Here is a 19110-nt window from a genome sequence, read left to right as displayed (position 1 = left end):
CACAATTTGTGTTGGCAAACCATGTGGACACACAACCTCCTGCAGGAAACTCTTCACTAAATTCTTTGCTGAGTTCTCCCCCTTCATAGGAATGAAATGTCCAGCCTTGGTCAACAAATCTACCACCACCAATAATGTAGTACAACCTTGATCTTTGAAATCCATAGAAACATTAAACCAAGGACTGGAAGGAATCGGCAATGGATTGAGTAAACCTGACGGTTTTCCTCCACTTGGCAGGTTTTCACATAGTCTTCGATATCCTGCCTCATACCTTCCCACCAACATTTTCTTTCCACTAATTCCACTGTTTTACGAATTCCAGGGTGCCCAGCTAAACCAGACTCATGGCATTCTTGTAAAATCTCCTATCGTAGACTCGTACCGGGAAGATATATTTTAGAGTTAAAACACGAAGACCATTAATTATATGTCTTTCTGGTTTCTCTTCTACCCAAGACTGAATCTCTTTCTCAGACATCTCCTCTTGAATCTTCTTAAGAAATAAGTCCTCATCCTACGTGGCACTCAGAATAAATCGATTCTCTGCAATCACTGGCTACGGTTGAGCCTTGCACTCAGTCTCGTCTATTGAACATTGTCGAGATAAAGCGTCAGCTTTACCATTCAGACGCCCTGGTTTGAAGGTGATGACAAAATCATAGTCTGAGACGAACAATGACCATCTAAGCTGCTGAGGAGATAATGTTCTAGTTGATTTCAAGAACAGTAGGTTCCGATGGTCGGTTAAAACTGTGACTGTGAACTTTGCTCCCAACAAATAATGCCTCCATTCTTGGAAAGCCTTCTTAATAGCCAGGAGCTCACGGTCAGTAATTGTGTAATTCATCTCAGCTGGAAGTAACTTTTCTGGACAAATAGGCCATGGGATGTAATTGCCCAGTCTCCGGATGTCTTTGAGAGAGTACTGCTCCAATTGCCAAATTGGAAGCATCTGATTCCATGAAAAATGTTTGAAGAGGATCAGGGTGTAACAATATAGGCCCTGAAGTAAAACTTGTCTTTAGTTTCTGAAAAGCTTGTTCTGCCTCTTCTGTCCAATCAAATTTGACCACTTTCTTCAGAAGTTTGATAATAGGAGAAACTTTCTGCGAGAAGTCCTTCATAAATGTTCTATAAAAATTTGCAAAGCCAAGAAAACTTTGAATATCCTTCACACAAACTGGTGATGTCGACTCGTTAACAGCTTTAACCTTCTTCATGTCCATTGCCACACCCTTGTGAGAACTGATAAACCCCAAAAACCCCACTTCTTTCGTATGGAATTGGCTCTTCTCCAATGGTGCAAATAATCTGTTTTTACCTCAGTCGTTGTAAAACCTTTCTAAAATGTTCTTCATGCTGCTGTAGATCCTTGAAGAAAATGAGGATATCATCAATGCACACCACTACGAATATATCTAGAAAATCTCGTAACACTTCATTAATGAAAAATTGAAATGCTGCTGCGGCGTTACACAACCCAAAGGGCATATCTTGATATTCAAATAAGCCAAATCTGGTCCGGAATGCTGTCTTCCATTCATCGCCCTGATGCACTCTCACCAAATGATAGGCTCGACAGAGATCTAATTTAGTAAACACTGATGCTCCAAGAATTTGATCCAACTTTGTGGAAATGAAAGGCAATGGATATCTATTCTTGATTGTGATCTTATTTAGTGACATGTAATCAATACATGTCGGTAAAGTGCCTTCCTACTTTGGAACAGCAAATAATGGAGATGGCGCTGGAGACTGAGAATGCCCGATAAAGCCTTTTGCCAAATTCTCTTGAATATAGTCCTTCAAATGTTCCTTCTCCTTTTCTGTCAATGCATAAATGCGACTACAAGGAATGTGGGCCCCTGTTTCCAAATCTATCTTACAATAGTTGCCTTGATGAGGAGGTAGTTCATTGGCTTCTCTTTCACAGAAAACGTTGTTACAATCCTGATAACATCCTGGTAATCCCCCAACTGCTGCCCCAATCGTATGTACAATAGCACCTAAATCTACTAACCCTTCTACCACCTCTGAACACCTACTAGAAGTACCCTCTTGGACCCTTTCCTGGAAACAATTTTCCGTACAGAATGTTGAATCTAATTCCACTATCCTCCTTCCCCAATCTATCCGAAAGTTATGATATGTCAACCAGGGCATACCCAGAATCTCTTTCAACTGAGGAGTGTCTATTAGTTCAAAAACAATTTCCTCCCAATGTCCCACATAAAATTGTTTAATAAGTAATCCGGCCTGAAGTGAGCTGAGATCCATCCACTACCCTCACCTCGTCTTTTAACTCAGAAAACATGTCCCTAATAGAATTTGATAAGGCTTCTGTGGGATCCATCTCAGTTCAGGTGGATATTTTAATGTGGACCTTTCATCCTGTCATGAAAAGCATGCTGGAATCTGCAGGAGCTGATGCCGATCCCACAGACCGTCACCAAGAGTTCCCTGCTCAACCCTATATTCACAGCTGAGTCGACAACCTCAAGAAAGGGAAAGGGGTAGTGGATAGAATAACAAACGAGATACAGCAGACTCCCAACTTTCTAACCCGTCTCTGGTATCTGTAGCGGAATAAATACACCAGGTTACATTTACTCAAGCAAGAACATGTAAATTAGAAATACATCTGTAACTACAAATCTGTTACCTGTCATGCTTCTTCTAAAGCTTGGAGGCGTTGTATTGGATAGTTGATTTTTTTCAAGAAGAACTGACTTTAATGTACTTAGAATAGTTGAAGCAGACAAGAGTTCTACTATAAGTCTCTTCCTGGAACTATTGCTGAGTTGTTGTGGCCTAGAAGGACGACAGGACGCTGTAGTGGATCTACTCTACTTTATTAACTAACAGCTGGTGGGGACTTGTATATGTCCAAGTTCTTATCAAGCACGTACTTACAGTTCAGTTCAGTTCAGGGCTTCCCCAGTTAAGTCACTGAGGGAAGTGGGTGCACTAGGGTGGCACACTGTAAGCTTCTAGGGCCCCCAGGTAACCTCCTGTGGCTGTGGTGTTACACCCTAGAAGCTGGGCTGTACGGCTGCTGGAAGTTCTTGCCTTCTTGGCTCCTCATCAGGAGCAGCGCTCTGGTGCGACCGCTTCATCTGGTGGGCTGCCAGCTCTGAAGCGGGAAATGTTTTCCCGCGGAGCGTGGGCTCGCAAGATCTCGTTAGGTGAGATCTTGCGAGAACACGCTCCCGCGATCGAGAGATATCCCCACACACCTCCTTTGCTGGGAAAAAGGATGCATGGTCATTCCATGACAAAGTCTGCAAACTTGCTGGGTTTTCTTCTCTCTCTCTGAGGTCTGCTTAGATCTGTATATGGGGCAGGATTGCTGGAGTGCCCTTGAGCAGATGCGGGTGATTCAAGTTCTTCTTCACTTGCTCTTCGCTGCGACTCCCTGGGTGTGGTTGGAGAGTCGGGGCTTGATAACTCGTTGCCCTGGTGTGGCTCCAAGACACCCCTTTCTGAGCGGCGAGGGTTTTCGGATGTCCCTTGGCGGTCTTGCTCTTCTCCGGTGTCCCAGTGTGGTTGTTCCACGTCTTCCCTTCTGCAGTATATGGCCACTCTCTCCAGATTCCACTTCCTTCCGTCGCTGGTGCAGATGTGGTTTGTCCCTCTCTCCATGACTTCTATGGGTCTGATGTACTTGGAGCCGGTGTCATTGTCTTTGTGGGGAAGGCATATTTTCACCAGGTCACCTCTGTTAATTGTTGTGTGTCGAGCGGCTCGACGCAAGTCCCCTTGGACCTTCATGGCTTCTTTGTTGCGCCGCATTCGAAACGCAACGTCGTCCATGTTCACGTCTTCGTCAGCCCTCACTTGATGGAGCCAGGGTGGTACCAGTGAGGATGCGGCCCTTCTCCCCCTCAGCAGATGGAATGGGGAGAAGCCAGTGACAGCGTTGGGGGTGAGGCGGTGTGCCGCTACTGCTTCCTTGACCGTCTTGTACGGGTCAGAGCCCGAGGCATGAGCCAGTTGAAGTGCCCCTTTGATGAAGCGGTTTGCTCGCTCAACCAGGCCATTGGCCTGTGGGTGGTACAGGCTTGCTCTCCGTTGTCGAATGTTGTTGAGCTTGAGAAACTTCTCCATTTCTCGGGAGACTAACTGGACTCTGTTGTCTGTGACAAGTTCTTCTGGTAGACCTTCCCGCTGGAATACGGCAGTGAGTGTTTCAATGCTTGTGGTGATGTCTGACGTGAAGTCAGCTTCTACCCATTTGGAGAAGTAATCAACCATAACTATCCCATATCTGTGCTCTGGGGGCATGTTGTCCAGGGGCCCATGAAATCCAAACCTAGTTTTCGCCACACCCCTTTGGGCACTTCGGTGGGCAGCATGGGGGCTTGCCTCACGGTTAGGCGCTTGTCACTGTTGGGGCACTCGTGGCATCTTTCGACCATTTGTCTTATGTCCTGGTCCATGCCTGGCCACCAGTAGGCGTCGCGTATCCTGCGTCTGGTCATGTTGCACCCCAGGTGGCCTTAATGTGCCCTGCACATTATCACTTTGTGGATGCTGCTGGGTGGGATGATTTGATCGCCTCTGAAGATGAGGCTGTTTATGGTGGAGATTTCCTCGTTCACTTTCCAGTAAGGACGGAGGCCTTCGGGGATCGCTCTCTCGCTGGGCCATCCCTCGCGAACCCAGGTGCTGACGTGCCGTAGGGCCTCGTCCTGTTCGAACTCCTCCCGCCAGTGGCGCTCACTCAGGTCCATGTATTCGCCGTTCCTCAAGTCACTGATGGAGGCCACAACACACTCATCCTCCAGGAACGTGGTGTCGGGGGCTCTTTGGCTCAGGAGTCTAGACATGCAGTCCGCTTGTGCATTTTTCCACCCCGCAATGTGTGCTATTTCGTACGTGTATTCTTGAAGCTTTGCGGCGATCCTGGCCCGCCTCAGGGTGGCCGTCTTGGTGCCGCCCGGGCTCAACATGTGGATGAGGGGCTTGTGGTCGGTGACCAGCTTGAATCTCATCCGCCATACGTACGATCTGAAGTAGTCGACGGCCCATGCACATGCCAACATTTCCTTCTCGACTGTGGAGTAATTCTTCTCCGATGCGGATAACGCTTTGGATGCAAACGCCACAATGTTCTCAGCGTCTCCTTTCTTCTGGGCCAGGGTGGCCCCCAGGCCATACGCGCTGGCGTCTGTGGTAATGCAGGTGTCCCATTCAGGGTTGTATGGTTTCAGGCACGGCGCGTGTAGGATTCTTTTTTTGATTTCCCGGAACGCCTCGTTCTGTTCCGGACCCCACGAGTAGGCTGCCCCCTTCTTCAGGAGCTCCTTCATGGGAGACGTGGTCTCGGAGAACCTGGGGACGAATTTGTTATAGTACTCCGCTAGGCCCAGGAATGAGCGTAGCTCCTCCTTGGACACCGGAGCCGGGGCTTCTGTTATGGCTTGCATGAGGTCCTTCTTGGGACTAACGCCGTCACTTGAAATGCAGTACCCAAGGTATTCTACCTTGTTCACTCTGAAGACGCACTTTTCATGGCGTAGGTGAATGCCCTCCTCTTGAAGCCTGCTCAAGACAGCCTTGAATGCCTTGTCATGGGTCTCGTTGTCTTTGGCATACACAAGGATATCATCTTGAAAGAGGGAAACATTTGTGAGTCCTTTGAGTAAGGAGTTCATCATTCTTTTGAAACACGGATGCCGCCGATGACAACCCGAATGGCATGCAGGTATATTGAAAGGTGCCGAAGGGCGTGATGAACGCTGTAAGGGGGCGAGAGGCTTTGTGCAGGGGAATCTGGTGATAGGCATCACGCATGTCCAGCTTAGTGAAGATTGCCGCCTCTTTCATCATGAGGACGATCTCATTGATACTGGGGAGTGGAAAGCTATCTGTGATCACCTCTAGATTGAGGCTTCTCAGGTCGATGCAGGTCCTAAGGTCGTTGCTGGATTTCTTTTTGATCAAAACTACTGGACTCAACCACTGTGAGGATTCCACGGTCTCGATGGTTCCTTCTTCGACCATCTTCCGAAGGTGGGCCTCCAATGCGGGTCTCGCTGTGGCAGGCACTGCCCTGACTTTGTGTTTCACCGGTATGGTGTTGGGTTTTAGACGAATCCTGTGGACATAGTTTCATGAGTCTGTCCTGCTGGTCGTCATCGTCGCTTGAAACGCAGTCACCATCGACACGGGAAACCGTCTTCTCCCGCCACGTGCATGCCTGAGCCACGTGGCCGATGCGTCCGCACTTGGAGCACTCCTTATTCCTCGCGGGGCAGTCCTGATCATTCGCCATGTGCTTGGTGCTGGCGCATCTATAGCATTTGGGTGCCTCCTTTTGCTTGGGACCTTTGTCTCTGGGGCCGTCGCGGGACTGCTTGTCGCTGCACCCTCTCCATTGTAGCGCCGCAAGTTCGGGCGCGGGCAGGTGACTTCCCGCCTCCTTGCGTCTGCTGGAGGTTTCCTCCTCCGCCCTAGCAATTTGGATGGCCTTGTCAAGGGTGACCTCCTTTTCTTGTATGAGCTTGTCCTGCACTTTCCTCGAGTTGGTGTGAACGACGAGCATGTCGCAGATGACCTGTTCTGCGTTCTCGCCAAAGGCGCAAATAGAGGCCAGCTCCCTCATCCTGGTGATGTAGTCGTCCACGGGTTCGCTCCCTTCTTGTTTGCGGGTGTAGAACCTCAGTCTGTGCAGTACAACGTTCTCCTTATTGGTGAACCTCTTCACGATGCGACGGGTCGCTTCCTTGTAGATGTCGTCGTCGTCGTCATCATCGGCCACAGGTATCTCCTTCAACCCAGCAAAAATGCGCTGCCCTTCAACCCCCAACGCATTTAACAGCATCGCCTATCGCTTCCAGATAGGTGGAGAACAGGGGCTCCCACTGCATCCATGGAATTGCTGGTGTCCCCGGTGACGGGAGAAAGGCAGGGGGCGGCGTGGCGCCTTGCATGGTGAGGCCGTGGGGTCTTTGGTATCCTCGTCGCCAATTATGTTGTGGCCTAGAAGGACGACAGGACGCTGTAGTGGATCTACTCTACTTTATTAACTAACAGCTGGTGGGGACTTGTATATGTCCAAGTTCTTATCAAGCACGTACTTACAGTTCAGTTCAGTTCAGGGCTTCCCCAGTTAAGTCACTGAGGGAAGTGGGTGCACTAGGGTGGCACTCTGTAAGCTTCTAGGGCCCCCAGGTAACCTCCTGTGGCTGTGGTGTTATACCCTAGAAGCTAGGCTGTACGGCTGCTGGAAGTTCTTGCCTTCTTGGCTCCTCATCAGGAGCAGCGCTCTGGTGCGACCGCTTCATCTGGCGGGCTGCCTGCTCTGAAGCGGGAAACGTTTTCCCGCGGAGCGTGGGCTCGCGAGATCTCGTTAGGTGAGATCTCGCGAGAACACGCTCCCTCGATCGAGAGATATCCCCACATGAGTGTTTACTTTCTTCTGTGGCAAACTGGAACAAATGTCTTTTATTCACTTGCAATGCAAGATTGAAATCAATATGTTTTTCTTTCTCTCGCAATTGCTGGCTGATAACATTGTCTTTTTCTTTCACTTACTATGGTTACTTAGTTTTATGTTTATTTACAAGTTGCTCTTGTACGTTAATTGAAAAACTGCAGTGCTTAAACAAGAAGGAACTCCTTTGTTGAGATGCCCTATGTAGAGCGTAGTCCTCTTTCTATTGCTAAGAACTCCTATTGAATGAAATTGACGTGCGAGCATCCGTATTAAAATGAATCTGCCACGGTATACTTTAGAAGACTGCACACGCTGCCGACGCATCTTGAAAGGTTCTGCGCGCTAGGATATGTCATCAACCCTTACTACACGCATCTTGAAAGGTACCCGCTTATTCGGATACACGCGAAGTATTCGTTCCCTTTAAATGAAGCGTCATCGTGCTTTGTAGGAAAATATAAACAAATACGCGCCTGAGGTTGCCGAGCAATCGCGGGCTCACACGCATTGAAACAAACACAACGCTGACTAAAGGTAGGTGTTTACTTCTCTGCGTCACACAAGATGACAAAACACTTCCGCTGGAGATTGCTGAGCCATCTTTGAATCGCACACACCAAAAACACGACGCTGACTTCCCTCAGCTGCTTTCACTGCCACACCACTATAAATGCTGCTTTTCTCGCACTGCACACTTTCAAACAGTTTAATGTTCACGTTGTCACATCTCAGCAAACAGCTGCAATTTCACGTGCTGTACTCACTTGAGGAATCAGTACAAGTCATTCACTCAATGTGCTTGTTCAAATATCTAACTTAAACTTATTTGCATATAACAATGAATTTAACAGTTCAGCTGTTTGCTATGACAGTTTCTACTTGTTGTTCTCAAGCAATTCATATACTCTTTCCTTCATAGATCCTCAGAATGAGTTGTTACATATAGATTCTCAGTTTTCTAAGGATTAAATCTCAAATTGAAAAGCTCCCACCTAATGCTCTTCTAGGACATTAAATCTCACGGCTGTAGATGACTTCTTACTTTTTGGGAAGGTTTTCATGACTCTGGATTGGGCCTAAATTAAGGAACTATATATTATACAACCTGTCATTAAAACTTTCTGGATGAAAGGCAGTTATAGAACCCTGCACACAAGCCAAGTACCCAGGCCATTGTTCTCCCAACCAATCAGATGCTCCCTACACTCCACATCTTAGATTGGGAAGTCTGTAATGTTTAGCCTTGTGAAAACACCCTCCTATTCTATGACTCACCACAGGCAATTTCCACCTACCAGACCACCTATACCAGTCAGCCCAGACAGAAATAGCATGTACAGTTAATCAGATTTCTAGGCTGTCTCTCATGAAGTCACCTGAGCCTTGCCTGTTGAGAGTTGTCCCTGGAAGGGACTACCCACAGTTTCCAGAAAATACCATTTTAATTAAAAGTTCCTTTTGATAGCTATATTGTTGATTGCTTCTCACTGGTGATGCAGATATGAATTCATAGCTTTCTAGATTTTGGTAAATGCCTATTTGTAAGAAGATTATCTAGAGCTTACATGAATTCCAACAGTACATTGTTGTTGCTTGCGACACATTTTTTGAATGTATAAAATCTCAGAATGAAGGCTTTACTTCTGCGACCAGACTTCAAATTCTCTGGCTTATCAACTTCTGAATAGCAATTTGAATACCCTTTTATCTTTTCACTCTGAATTAAAGCACTTGACAACAAAGTGGGGCGAAGGACAGTGTCTGTCTCTCTTTGTTTTGATTTTACTCCTGCTAATTATTTATTTTTGACTGTTTTATAAAAATTTGAAATTAAAATTAAGAGATCTTGAACCGATAAGAAAATACCCGAAGAAGTTGTCATTTTTTAAATTCCTGCAATAGCACAGATATTGCAAGAAATGATAAAAAAAGTAACTTCTGATACATATTTATTTGCTCAGTAGGATTTAAACTTGATGTTAGCTCAGTTGTTTGGTCCGCCATTCGAGCTCAGACATTGTTGTCCTTTTACTTTTACTGAAACAAACTGATTCTTTGGTGGCTAGCTATGTTCACCCGGAGGCTACTTGAGTTACAAACATTATCAACAGAATGACGAAATGAAGTCTTTGTTCTTGTCCAATTGTCAAAGCTTTCTTTACAACTCTGCAAATTTCTAAGAGTGATCAGAGTAACCTAGATTAGACCGAAATGAGTCAGCATATTTCAGGAACCTGGATTGCTAATTCAATATAGAGTTTGGGGGACCTACAAGTGAAGTAGCAGTCACCCAAAATAATGTAACCAAATAGATCTGCTAGATTTAAACCAGCAAATAAGACTCCTATGAAAGCGCTTTTTTTTAGGGGGGTGTTAAAGTACATTTGAGAATAAGCCAATGGCTGCAAAAATGGTAGCCTCTATCCAAATTGGTGAAGCATTGCTTGTGACATCATCTTTCAAAAGAGAACACATTGGCAGATGAAATAGCATCCAGTAGAATAAAAAGATGCTTGCCTTTGTTAATTCTGGTTCTGATGATGCTCTTTGTCCCTCTCATGCCTTTCCTCAACCGCCATAGGATTTTCCTGGACCAGCAGTGGCAGGAAGTCTCTAAAGGAGTGAAGGCAGGTGGGCGGTAGTAGAATATATAGACAAAGAAGCAATCATTTCTGTCCATCATTGTGTGAGGTCAGCATAGATTGCACTCCTGGCACTGTGAGCATTGTGACGAATTGAAGGTATTTGTCCCTTCTCCCCAGGGGAGCTACCCCCTTTGAGGCTAGGGAGGTGGGCCCACTCCGCGGTAACCTTCCGAGGGATATCGTCAAGTGAGATCTCAATGGGAGTGACTCCCCCTTAGGGGACAAGAACTCCAGTTACGTTAAGGAACTCCCGGGATCAGCCACACTATCAGCCTATAGACTGCCAACTGGGAAGAAGAATGCAACATCCGTACATGTGGCTAGAGGCAATGCTGAAGCAAAACTAACAGAGAACGATAAAGAAGATATCTCGTTAAGAGTCTTGCACTTCACTGAGATGAGTAGAGGAAAGGACGAAAGAGAGTATTGGATGCAGGGGAAGCCCCATGATGTGATCGCACCAAGAAGGGGCAGAGTCGAGACAAGCCGCAGATACTGCGACTTTCGAATCATAGAGGTTTGCCAAAGTGAGACAGCGGGATGCCAGCGAGCAAGGTAACAGGGAAACCGCTGCTAGAGAGAGTATTGTATGCAGGGGAAGCCAGGAGAGATGAAACCGCGTACCAAGAAGAATACACGAGTGAGTGCTGACCCCGGCAAGGTTCCCATACTCATCTGAAGCTAGCGGGGAACACAGGAAAAGTGAGAGGCTAATGTGGAAGGAGTGTATGACGAGAACAACTCGCCCCAGTCATAAAGACGTGTCAAGAGGAACGCAATTGTTGAATTACCAACGTGAAAGGTGTTTTCAGCAAATAACCAGCAACCCTGTGAGGGAATAATGTGCGTGAAGAGTGTAACTCATTATAGTCCCAAAGTGGAAACACAAGGACGAAAGCAATTTAATTGGTAATGTGAAGAGCTAGTAGAGTGAATTTCAAATAACTCTAAAAGGGTAACAGAGAGAGATGCAGACAGCTACCCTGTGAGGAAGTGAGGAAGTGACACAGTCTTAAAAGCCAAGAGAGTTTGAGAAGAGAAGCGAAGAGAAAGTACTAAACAAAGATCCCAGGTCAGAGACATTATACAAGGAAATCAAGTTCCACATAATATAACCAAGGGTGAATTGAGAGACTATAAAACAAGAGACAAGAGTGTGAGAAAGTATGAAAATACTCACTGCCTACAGAATATATTTCAAGAAAGGATACATCCCAGGAGTGTTGTCAAGAATTAAAACAGCTCATGGAGGAGACTTCCAGGGTTTATTGAAGAATATAAAGAGAGGAAACGGGTGAAACAGAGACATTTCATCCAGAGACTATTGAATAAATCACCAACCCAAGAGAATAAGGATCTTCTCTTGGATGACTCTAAGTTGTTCATCTTAATGGTAGGATCAGGTAGAGTTGAGTTTGGGCAGAGGACATTTTTACTTTGGGACTTCATGACTATGGACGAGCACCCTTAGTTCTTTAAGATAAGTAGGGTGACTCCTTTAGTGATAGGAAAGGTTAGACCATATCTATATAATTTCATTAAAAACACTAAAATGTCCTTAAAGTGTCAGACTCCTTCTTCCGACCTGCCACAGCATGAAAAGAGGTCCAAGGTCCCAGCATGGCAGCAGTAGTGTTTTAAAATACAAAAATATTACTGCTTAAGTTCAGATCCTGCCATCAGAACAAATGCTAAGACAGCTTAGTAGCTTTTCTTTGACACGTTGTAGATTACAAGAAAGTCTAAAGGTCATGCAGGGCACTACGTTAGGATTGAATATGGAAACACACCTGCTTGGCCTCATCTTCTAATGGCTCCTGTTGTGTAATGGTGTCCTCCTTGGCACAGCAGTCTATCTCCTGAGGTGTTCTCGTACTGCTCTGAATCTCTACCTGCAGGTTTTCCAATTCCCTTCGAAGAGGTAGGATTTGGTTCTTCAATTCAATGTTCTCGCGACTTGAAAAAAGGGAAAAAGAGGAATTTGAGAGACTAGGAGGAGTCAATTTCTCTCATCCGCACACCTGTGGCATCTCTATTTCCTGTTCTGAAGTTTAATCTTATTTTAGGAGTTATGGGCAGTGTGAAACTGGCACGGGGAAGCCACATTATGTTTAGTGTATCACTTTCCTTGACTACTCAAAAACAGTAACTCACCCAGCAGCGATCATGAGATTTCCTGACACATTGCTGAATGGCAATTAGGGGCTCGCCTGAGTCTGACTGCCCTTTTAGAGATACAGTTATAATGGAACAATCGTATAGGCTAGAATCCTTAGGCATGATGCATACTACTGGCTCCATTGAAAGAACCTCAAAGTTACCTCAGCACCCCCTTCAAGACTTGGACAGAACTTGTCAACACAGGGTCACAAACATGTTCTTACTGTCATCTTATTCACCCCCTCTCACTACCTAGAAAGACCAAATATTCTCACGTACTTGGCTTGTTCCAATTCCTTCTGGCAACGCAGAGTCTCCTCCTGCAATGTGAACAAGATGGTCATAACCTTTCTGACAAGTCAACCATCACATTTTGGGTGCTAGTCAAAGGAAGAGATGCGATTATAGGAATGTCAAAAAGAGCAATCAGACATCAAATCTGGAGTATTGGGCAAAGAAACCGAATGTGGGAGTGCCACCTCTCTCACCACCCCATAACAAAACATGGTACCTGATGGCAAACCATGGAAGACCCTCTGGTTGGCTGGTAAGAAGTGACAGTGTTTCCCACTCAAGGCATACATATTGTTGCTTTTCAGGGAGCTATCTTGAAGTCACTAAGCAAGGCAATACATGACCTGAATGAAGTGACCCTCCAAGTCCAAGGGGCCCAATAGTAAACTGCAGGCACATCTGTTTGTTTCTCTGGTAGAGGCCACATTCCCTTTCCTACCCCCACATTGGAGAACTGACAAGTGCTATCTTCTGCCACAAGGATATCATGAAGGTCCACCTGTAATGATTGTATTTATTTAAGGCAGTTTTCATACAATTAACGTTATTCACAACATGAAGAATAGAAGAAGCCACAGAAAGAGGTTGAAAGCAGTAGAGCAGGTCAGTTTATGATAGGGAAACGGGAAGCAACTAGTTGAGGGATAAAGAGCAATCTAAAATGTTTCGAACAAATCAGCAAGAAAGGACTTTGACATTGGCTACAGCCATCATTTTAAACAATGGGAAGCACAATGCCTCCACCTTATCGTCGGTGGCCCTGGCCGTATCATGCCACATGAAATATCTTTTATTGTGCCAGGGCATCATGTAGGATTGAATGAGCTGTGGCTGTTTTCCTAAAACCATATCCCATCAATGAAACACCCCATCTCAGAAGGCTTGGACTTTCAAACTCATGTGGGTTTTGGCCGGCATGTGTTTCTACATCCCATAAGCACCCACAATATCACCATCCACCATACAGATAGTTCTGACCTGCAACACAGCGGAGGCGGTGGGCCCTTTCCTCTGCGTTGGGGTGGCCGCACTTGAAGGCAGAGGTTCACGGTTGTAATAACACAGGGGGACAAGTGAGCCAAGTAAGGCCAACCCCAGGATCAGAGCAATGGGTATCATCCTCGATGGGCAAAGCGATCTGTAAGAAAGGTGAACAAGATGAGGGAGTCACGAAAGGAGGCCAACCTAACTCTGCAAACAGAACACTATTGCATGGGTGCTTCCCTTTCCAATTTCCCCCACCTACGTGACAATTTGGAACAGATTTTCAAAGCAATGACAAGGATTCTTGTAGTTTATCACCCACTTAGAAATGTCCAAATGTTCTTTTATTCTTTGCAAACGTGTGTATCTATGCCCATATTTTTTTTACATGAAATTGGGCTCTAATATACACTGCTGCAGGCATCAGTAATATCACTGGTTGTAGAATGTGCCACTAACTTCACAAAGTAAACATTCAAAACCAATCAGATGAGTGTCCCCCTTTTTAATATCTATCATATGACATTTTGGGGTATGGGATTCACACTTACTTTGGGACAGGTGTCTTGGTCACAGTAACCTTCTTACTCCCGACTGTAGCGGGGCTGATCAGAAACTTGAAGAAGCACAGGTATAGCAGAACGGAAAGTGCGAGGCCGCACCACTGAAGTAGCTGCTTTGAGTACCCTGTGAAGTACTGGCGGGCCAACAAGGAAATTCTCTTGGTGGCGGTGGATTCCGCAGAACTTCTGCCATTGGAGGCTGTCCGGGCGCTGATGTGCGCGCTTCTAAAATCTCCACCTGCTAGGACTAATGTTAGGGCAAGAGTTAGGGAGTTGAGGCGCTCATAGCTCCAGAAACACCACACCCACAGTTATTTACAGGTCAGTTTATGTCACATAATTGGTCTCTTCCTGTTGAAAAATAATCACTGTTCTTCCCTTGCTTAATACTACTTCTGCAGCTGCTACCAATATATAACTGTTCCTTCTCTTCTTCTCTCCCTTTCATGAGCATCCCCTGAACCCCCTCTTAATTTTTTCTGTGAAGGCAATACTGGGAAAATGTTCCTTACGCATGCTAATGAGATACTCACAGCAGCATGACCTTACCAACTCCTCACAATGCTTGTTCTTTTAGTTATCTTCTCCATCTTCTGCAATGTGGACCATTCTCTCCTCTTTCTTACACTTATGTACAAGGTTTAAGTTTAACTTTGCCCTGCGTTAACTTCACGTCTATATCTCTGCTCAATTCCTGGGATTCAAGCAGTTGGGTTTAGCCCACCTCACTCCCCGTAGGTGTTCCCCAAAGTACAGTACTTATACTCTGTAGCAACTCAGCCACTCAGCCTCTGGAGGTCACACTCTCTGGGCCAGATGGGGCAAAGCGACTATCACTCGACTGCCGATAGCCTCGACTGAGGCGATCTTTTGAGCTCTACAAGGCTTTTGTCACCAGTCACTGGCAGTGGGGAAAGCGGTAGCGGCTATCCTCCAACAAAGAAATTAGGTGTTCTCAGACTGCATTAAGTCCTTGTCATATGATTAATTGTGAAGTTGATACTATTTAGGTTCCTGTCTACCTCATGTTTTCACAAGAGATTCATGTACATGTCTAATTCTCTGCATATAGGAGTGTGCAAACGACAAACCTGAATATTGCGTTAGGACCAAGTGCCTTAAAGTATACATATGTGAGTAAAAATAATCATGAGGGTATGTTAATGAAGCAGCCTTCTATGCCTTTGAGAAGTGAAGTTTAAATCAAGTCCATACTATCTGATGAATTTTCTTCCTGCTAGGCTGTTGGTTTGTAATTACACCTTATACACTAAATAATCACCAATAAAAAAACACATCAATACAATTCTGCTTTAATACACATATATTACAATAAAACAACTCTTACTTCCTGTAACTACTCTCTTCACGAGTCATCCGTTAACTCTGCATCTTTTGCTCAGTATTGTTCCAAAATAATAAAAGGGTCAAAGAGGAAGGCACTTTGTACCCATTTACACATCTTGGCCAAAAATAATCTGTTTTATGGTAAGCTGTATGTCTAACAAGTGTCCCTAAAAATTGTATTCATAAGTCATTCAGTTCATCACAATGTTTTGCAAATTGTTTCATATTTTCTGGTGACTTTATGTCCTTTCAAGGCCCATAGTAAAGATATTTTTTTACCACAAGCCTACCTAGTGCCCAATGATGTCATGAATTGACGAGCGGAACGTCTCGTTATGCCATATGGTACCAACATGCTTTATGGGGAAGGCGCGTGTACCCGTCTAGTTGTTAGGAGCACATTGGCCAATCACTGCACGCAGCCTTGCAGACCCAGAAGACACTTAGGGCCCGATTCATGAAATATATTGCGCAGAAAATCGGGGACTTGCGTGTGCAATCGCTTGCAAATGGGCGTTCGTCGATTCATGGAACACAATGCTCGGGGCTTACCTGGGACTTGTGAGTATTCCGCGCCAGTCCAACACATCACTGCAACACCACAAAGGCCTTGCGTGAGACTCCCAGCGAAGGGTCGTCCTGGTCTGCGCAGCCACCCACAAAGGGGGCAGACTACTTTGAATGGGCAACAACAAGCGAAAATGTGGCCATTACGAGGGAGGTTACACAGTCAAACACCCGCAACGCTCATACATGTGCAAAGAAACTGTATTCATGGATTCAAACGGGGATCGACGGTGCGCAAAATAGTATGCACAAATCCCGAAACAGCTACGCACCGGCGTAGCAGGTGTAAACGTCAATGCGTACACACAAAAAATGCATAAAAAGCATGCGCGATCAACAAATGCATGTTTACTGCCACAATGAATGTACTGTTTGCTGCATGTCAGGATTGACTGAGTTAGTAACAGTAACAAGATTAACATTGTGCCTTCAGAGCTGGCTGGGTTACTTGGGCTTTCAGAACTGGCTCGGTTAGTACATAGAATTAACATTGTGCTTGCCCCAGTCAAGATGGAGCAAAAGAAACTTAATCTGATTGGTTAAAGGAACAATGATATGTTTGGTTTGCCTGATTGGTGGAGAGGACAATGGGTTTGATTCTTGGGAGGTGAGCTAGATTCTAAACTGCCTTTCATCCAGAGAAACTCAGTGGCTGGTTGTACATTAGTTAAGCTCCTTAAGTAAGGCCTTTTCAGAGCTCAGAAAATCTACCAAAGAAGTAAGAATTTCGTTTGCTGATCCAGTTTGAACAAGAAGTCATCAGGTGGGATCGTTCTTTTAAAGATTTTAAGATTGTCACAGTGAACTTTCATTTTCTTTTATAAGAAAACTTAAAGAGTTAACAAGTTTCAAATTCATTTGAGAAAAAAGACATTTACAGTTAAAGTTATTATAAGGAAAACAAGCTTGAAGATAGTGCGTAGGAGTTTAAAGTTTATTAACTGCGTGTAATGTTCTTCAAGACTGTTTAATGTGTGCGCGAGCTCGCAAGTCGTCGTTTACGTGTTTTTTGAAAGCGCGCGTGTACATTTTTAACGTGAAAGACATTTCCTGAGAAAGCACGTGTGGTTTTTGCGATAGAGCGCGTGCCCAAAAGAATTGCGCAAGTGAATTTTAGCGCGTGTTCTTTTCTTACGTGAAAGACGTCTCATGCGAAAGCGTGTGTTGGTTTGCAATAGAGCGCGAGTCCATTTTAAACAGCGCGTGTTATTTTTTATCGCGTTTACGTATTTTTTCACGTGCGCGGGTTTTGTAAAGAATCGCGTGTGTATTTTAAACGCAAGGACAATTCTTCACGTCTTCTGATTTCACGTGTTTATCGCACACGCTTATTAAGGAAGAAACTATACGTTCTTGGTGTAAATAAGGAAACAATTCACACGCAGAAAGAAAGCAGTATTCCAGGAAGTTAAAGAATATTATTTAAAGTAATTTATGCAAATGGAATTCAATACTTTCAGAGAAAGACTGCAATTTATGAAAGCATAGAAAACTACATAAGGTTAAAAGAACTTAGAAGCAAGAAGAATATCTAGTTCTGAAAAGATGTTGCAAAGGCCATCACTTTAGGATTCTAAAGAGACTTGATTGGCTTGAACTATATGCACAACACAATATATATTTACAAGATATTCCACAAAGATTACTAACCTCTAAGTCTTTTACTGAGGTTTAAGAGGTAAAGAGTTTAGAGTTTATTTAGAATAATTTTAGAAAAGAAGTTTTTTTTTTATCATATAAGTAACCAGGTGTATTTGTTTACCACAGATACCAGAGCCTACCAGACGGTTGAAGGGCTGCAGTGTCTCCGTTGTTATTTTCTCCAAATTCCCCTTTCCCTTTCTTGGGGTTTTCAGCTCAGCTTATATTTAAGGGTTGAGAGGTGAACTCCTGGTGAGGGTCTGTGGGGCCAGCATCAGCTCCTGTGGAATTCAGTCAAGCCGGACCCTGACACTGCAGCAGTGATCATGGGACACCGCAGGAGGAGGAGGATGGCCAGGGACTGAATTATCCACCCAAGGACCACCCTTTTTGGGATGCCTGACGGCCAGGTCTATGCCAGGTGTAGGTTTCCCCCTCATATCATCTTAGACCTGGTCCTGGAGGGGGAAGATGACCTTACATCACCCACCCTATGCTCCCAAGCATTGAGCCCCTTACAAAAGGTGCTCAGTCTACTGCATTTTTTGACCACTGGGTCATTCCAGCGGACCACTGCCATAGTTGGTGGCATTTCACAGGCCACACAGTCACGCTGCTTACACCAGGTGTTGGCAATAAGGACTGCGCGCCCCTTAGTCCGCTGGCACATATATATGCCCAGAACACCTGCTGAAAGGCAGGCTATGGTCCAAGATTATTTATGGGGTGGCACACTTCCCTTAAGTGCTCAGTGCCATTGATTGCACCCATGTTACTCTACGTCCACCTAGGGCAACAGAGCATATGTATCGCCACCGGAAACACTGGCACTCCATCGATGTTCGGGTTGTATGTGATGCCAAGGGCATCGTTACTTCTGTCTATGCAAACTATCCTGGCTCCACCCATGATAGTTATATATTCAGAATGTCACCCCTACACCGGGCCTTGGGTGCTGGGAGGCATGGCAACACATGGCTCATTGGTGAGCATAAATGGCCCTGCACATGCATGCACATTAGACACAGACAAATAGACACTAATGACAAACGTTCTCACCTCTCCAGGGGACAGTGCCTACCCTCTGAGCACCTACATGATGACGCCAATACGGAACCCCACTACACCTGCCCAGCTAAGATATACAACTGCCCACATTGCAACTCGGGACAACAACAAAAAAATACAATTCCTGTAACAGCGCCTTGATGCCCGCGGGCTGTGTGAGCGCTTTAAAAATGCAAATAAATAAGTAAATAAATAAATAGCAGAGCGCACATTCAGAGTACTCAAGTCACTTTTCAGCTCCCTTGACCACTCTGGTAATGAGTTGCTATATGCACCACCAGTAGTGTGCAGGATCATTGTGGCAGCATGTGTCCTGCACAATGTGGCAACACAGTGTGGCGTACCAGTGGATATGGTGGTGCCCCCACGTCCACACCCACAGGTGCGCTGCTTGCGT

General features: G+C 45.3%; 1 protein-coding gene across 1 annotated transcript in view; it reads right to left on the bottom strand.

Annotated features, from left to right (window-relative positions):
* LOC138504844 (uncharacterized) overlaps positions 1–19110 on the bottom strand; it is a 229443-nt gene that overhangs the window by 127685 nt on the left and 82648 nt on the right. Inside the window, exons 3-6 of the mRNA XM_069625281.1 lie at positions 14079–14337; positions 13522–13681; positions 12529–12569; positions 11880–12045 (exon numbers count right to left, since the gene is read on the bottom strand). Coding sequence (XP_069481382.1) covers positions 11880–12045; positions 12529–12569; positions 13522–13681; positions 14079–14337 — 626 coding nt within the window. The remainder of the gene's footprint in view (positions 1–11879; positions 12046–12528; positions 12570–13521; positions 13682–14078; positions 14338–19110) is intronic.

The sequence above is a fragment of the Ambystoma mexicanum genome, chromosome 11 (assembly GCF_040938575.1).
Source record: "Ambystoma mexicanum isolate Mex_15411 chromosome 11, UKY_AmexF1_1, whole genome shotgun sequence".
In the NCBI taxonomy this organism is placed as follows: Eukaryota; Metazoa; Chordata; class Amphibia; order Caudata; family Ambystomatidae; genus Ambystoma; species Ambystoma mexicanum.
The sequence above is the reverse complement of the archived record's forward strand: the minus strand, read 5'-3'. Positions and strand labels throughout refer to the sequence as shown.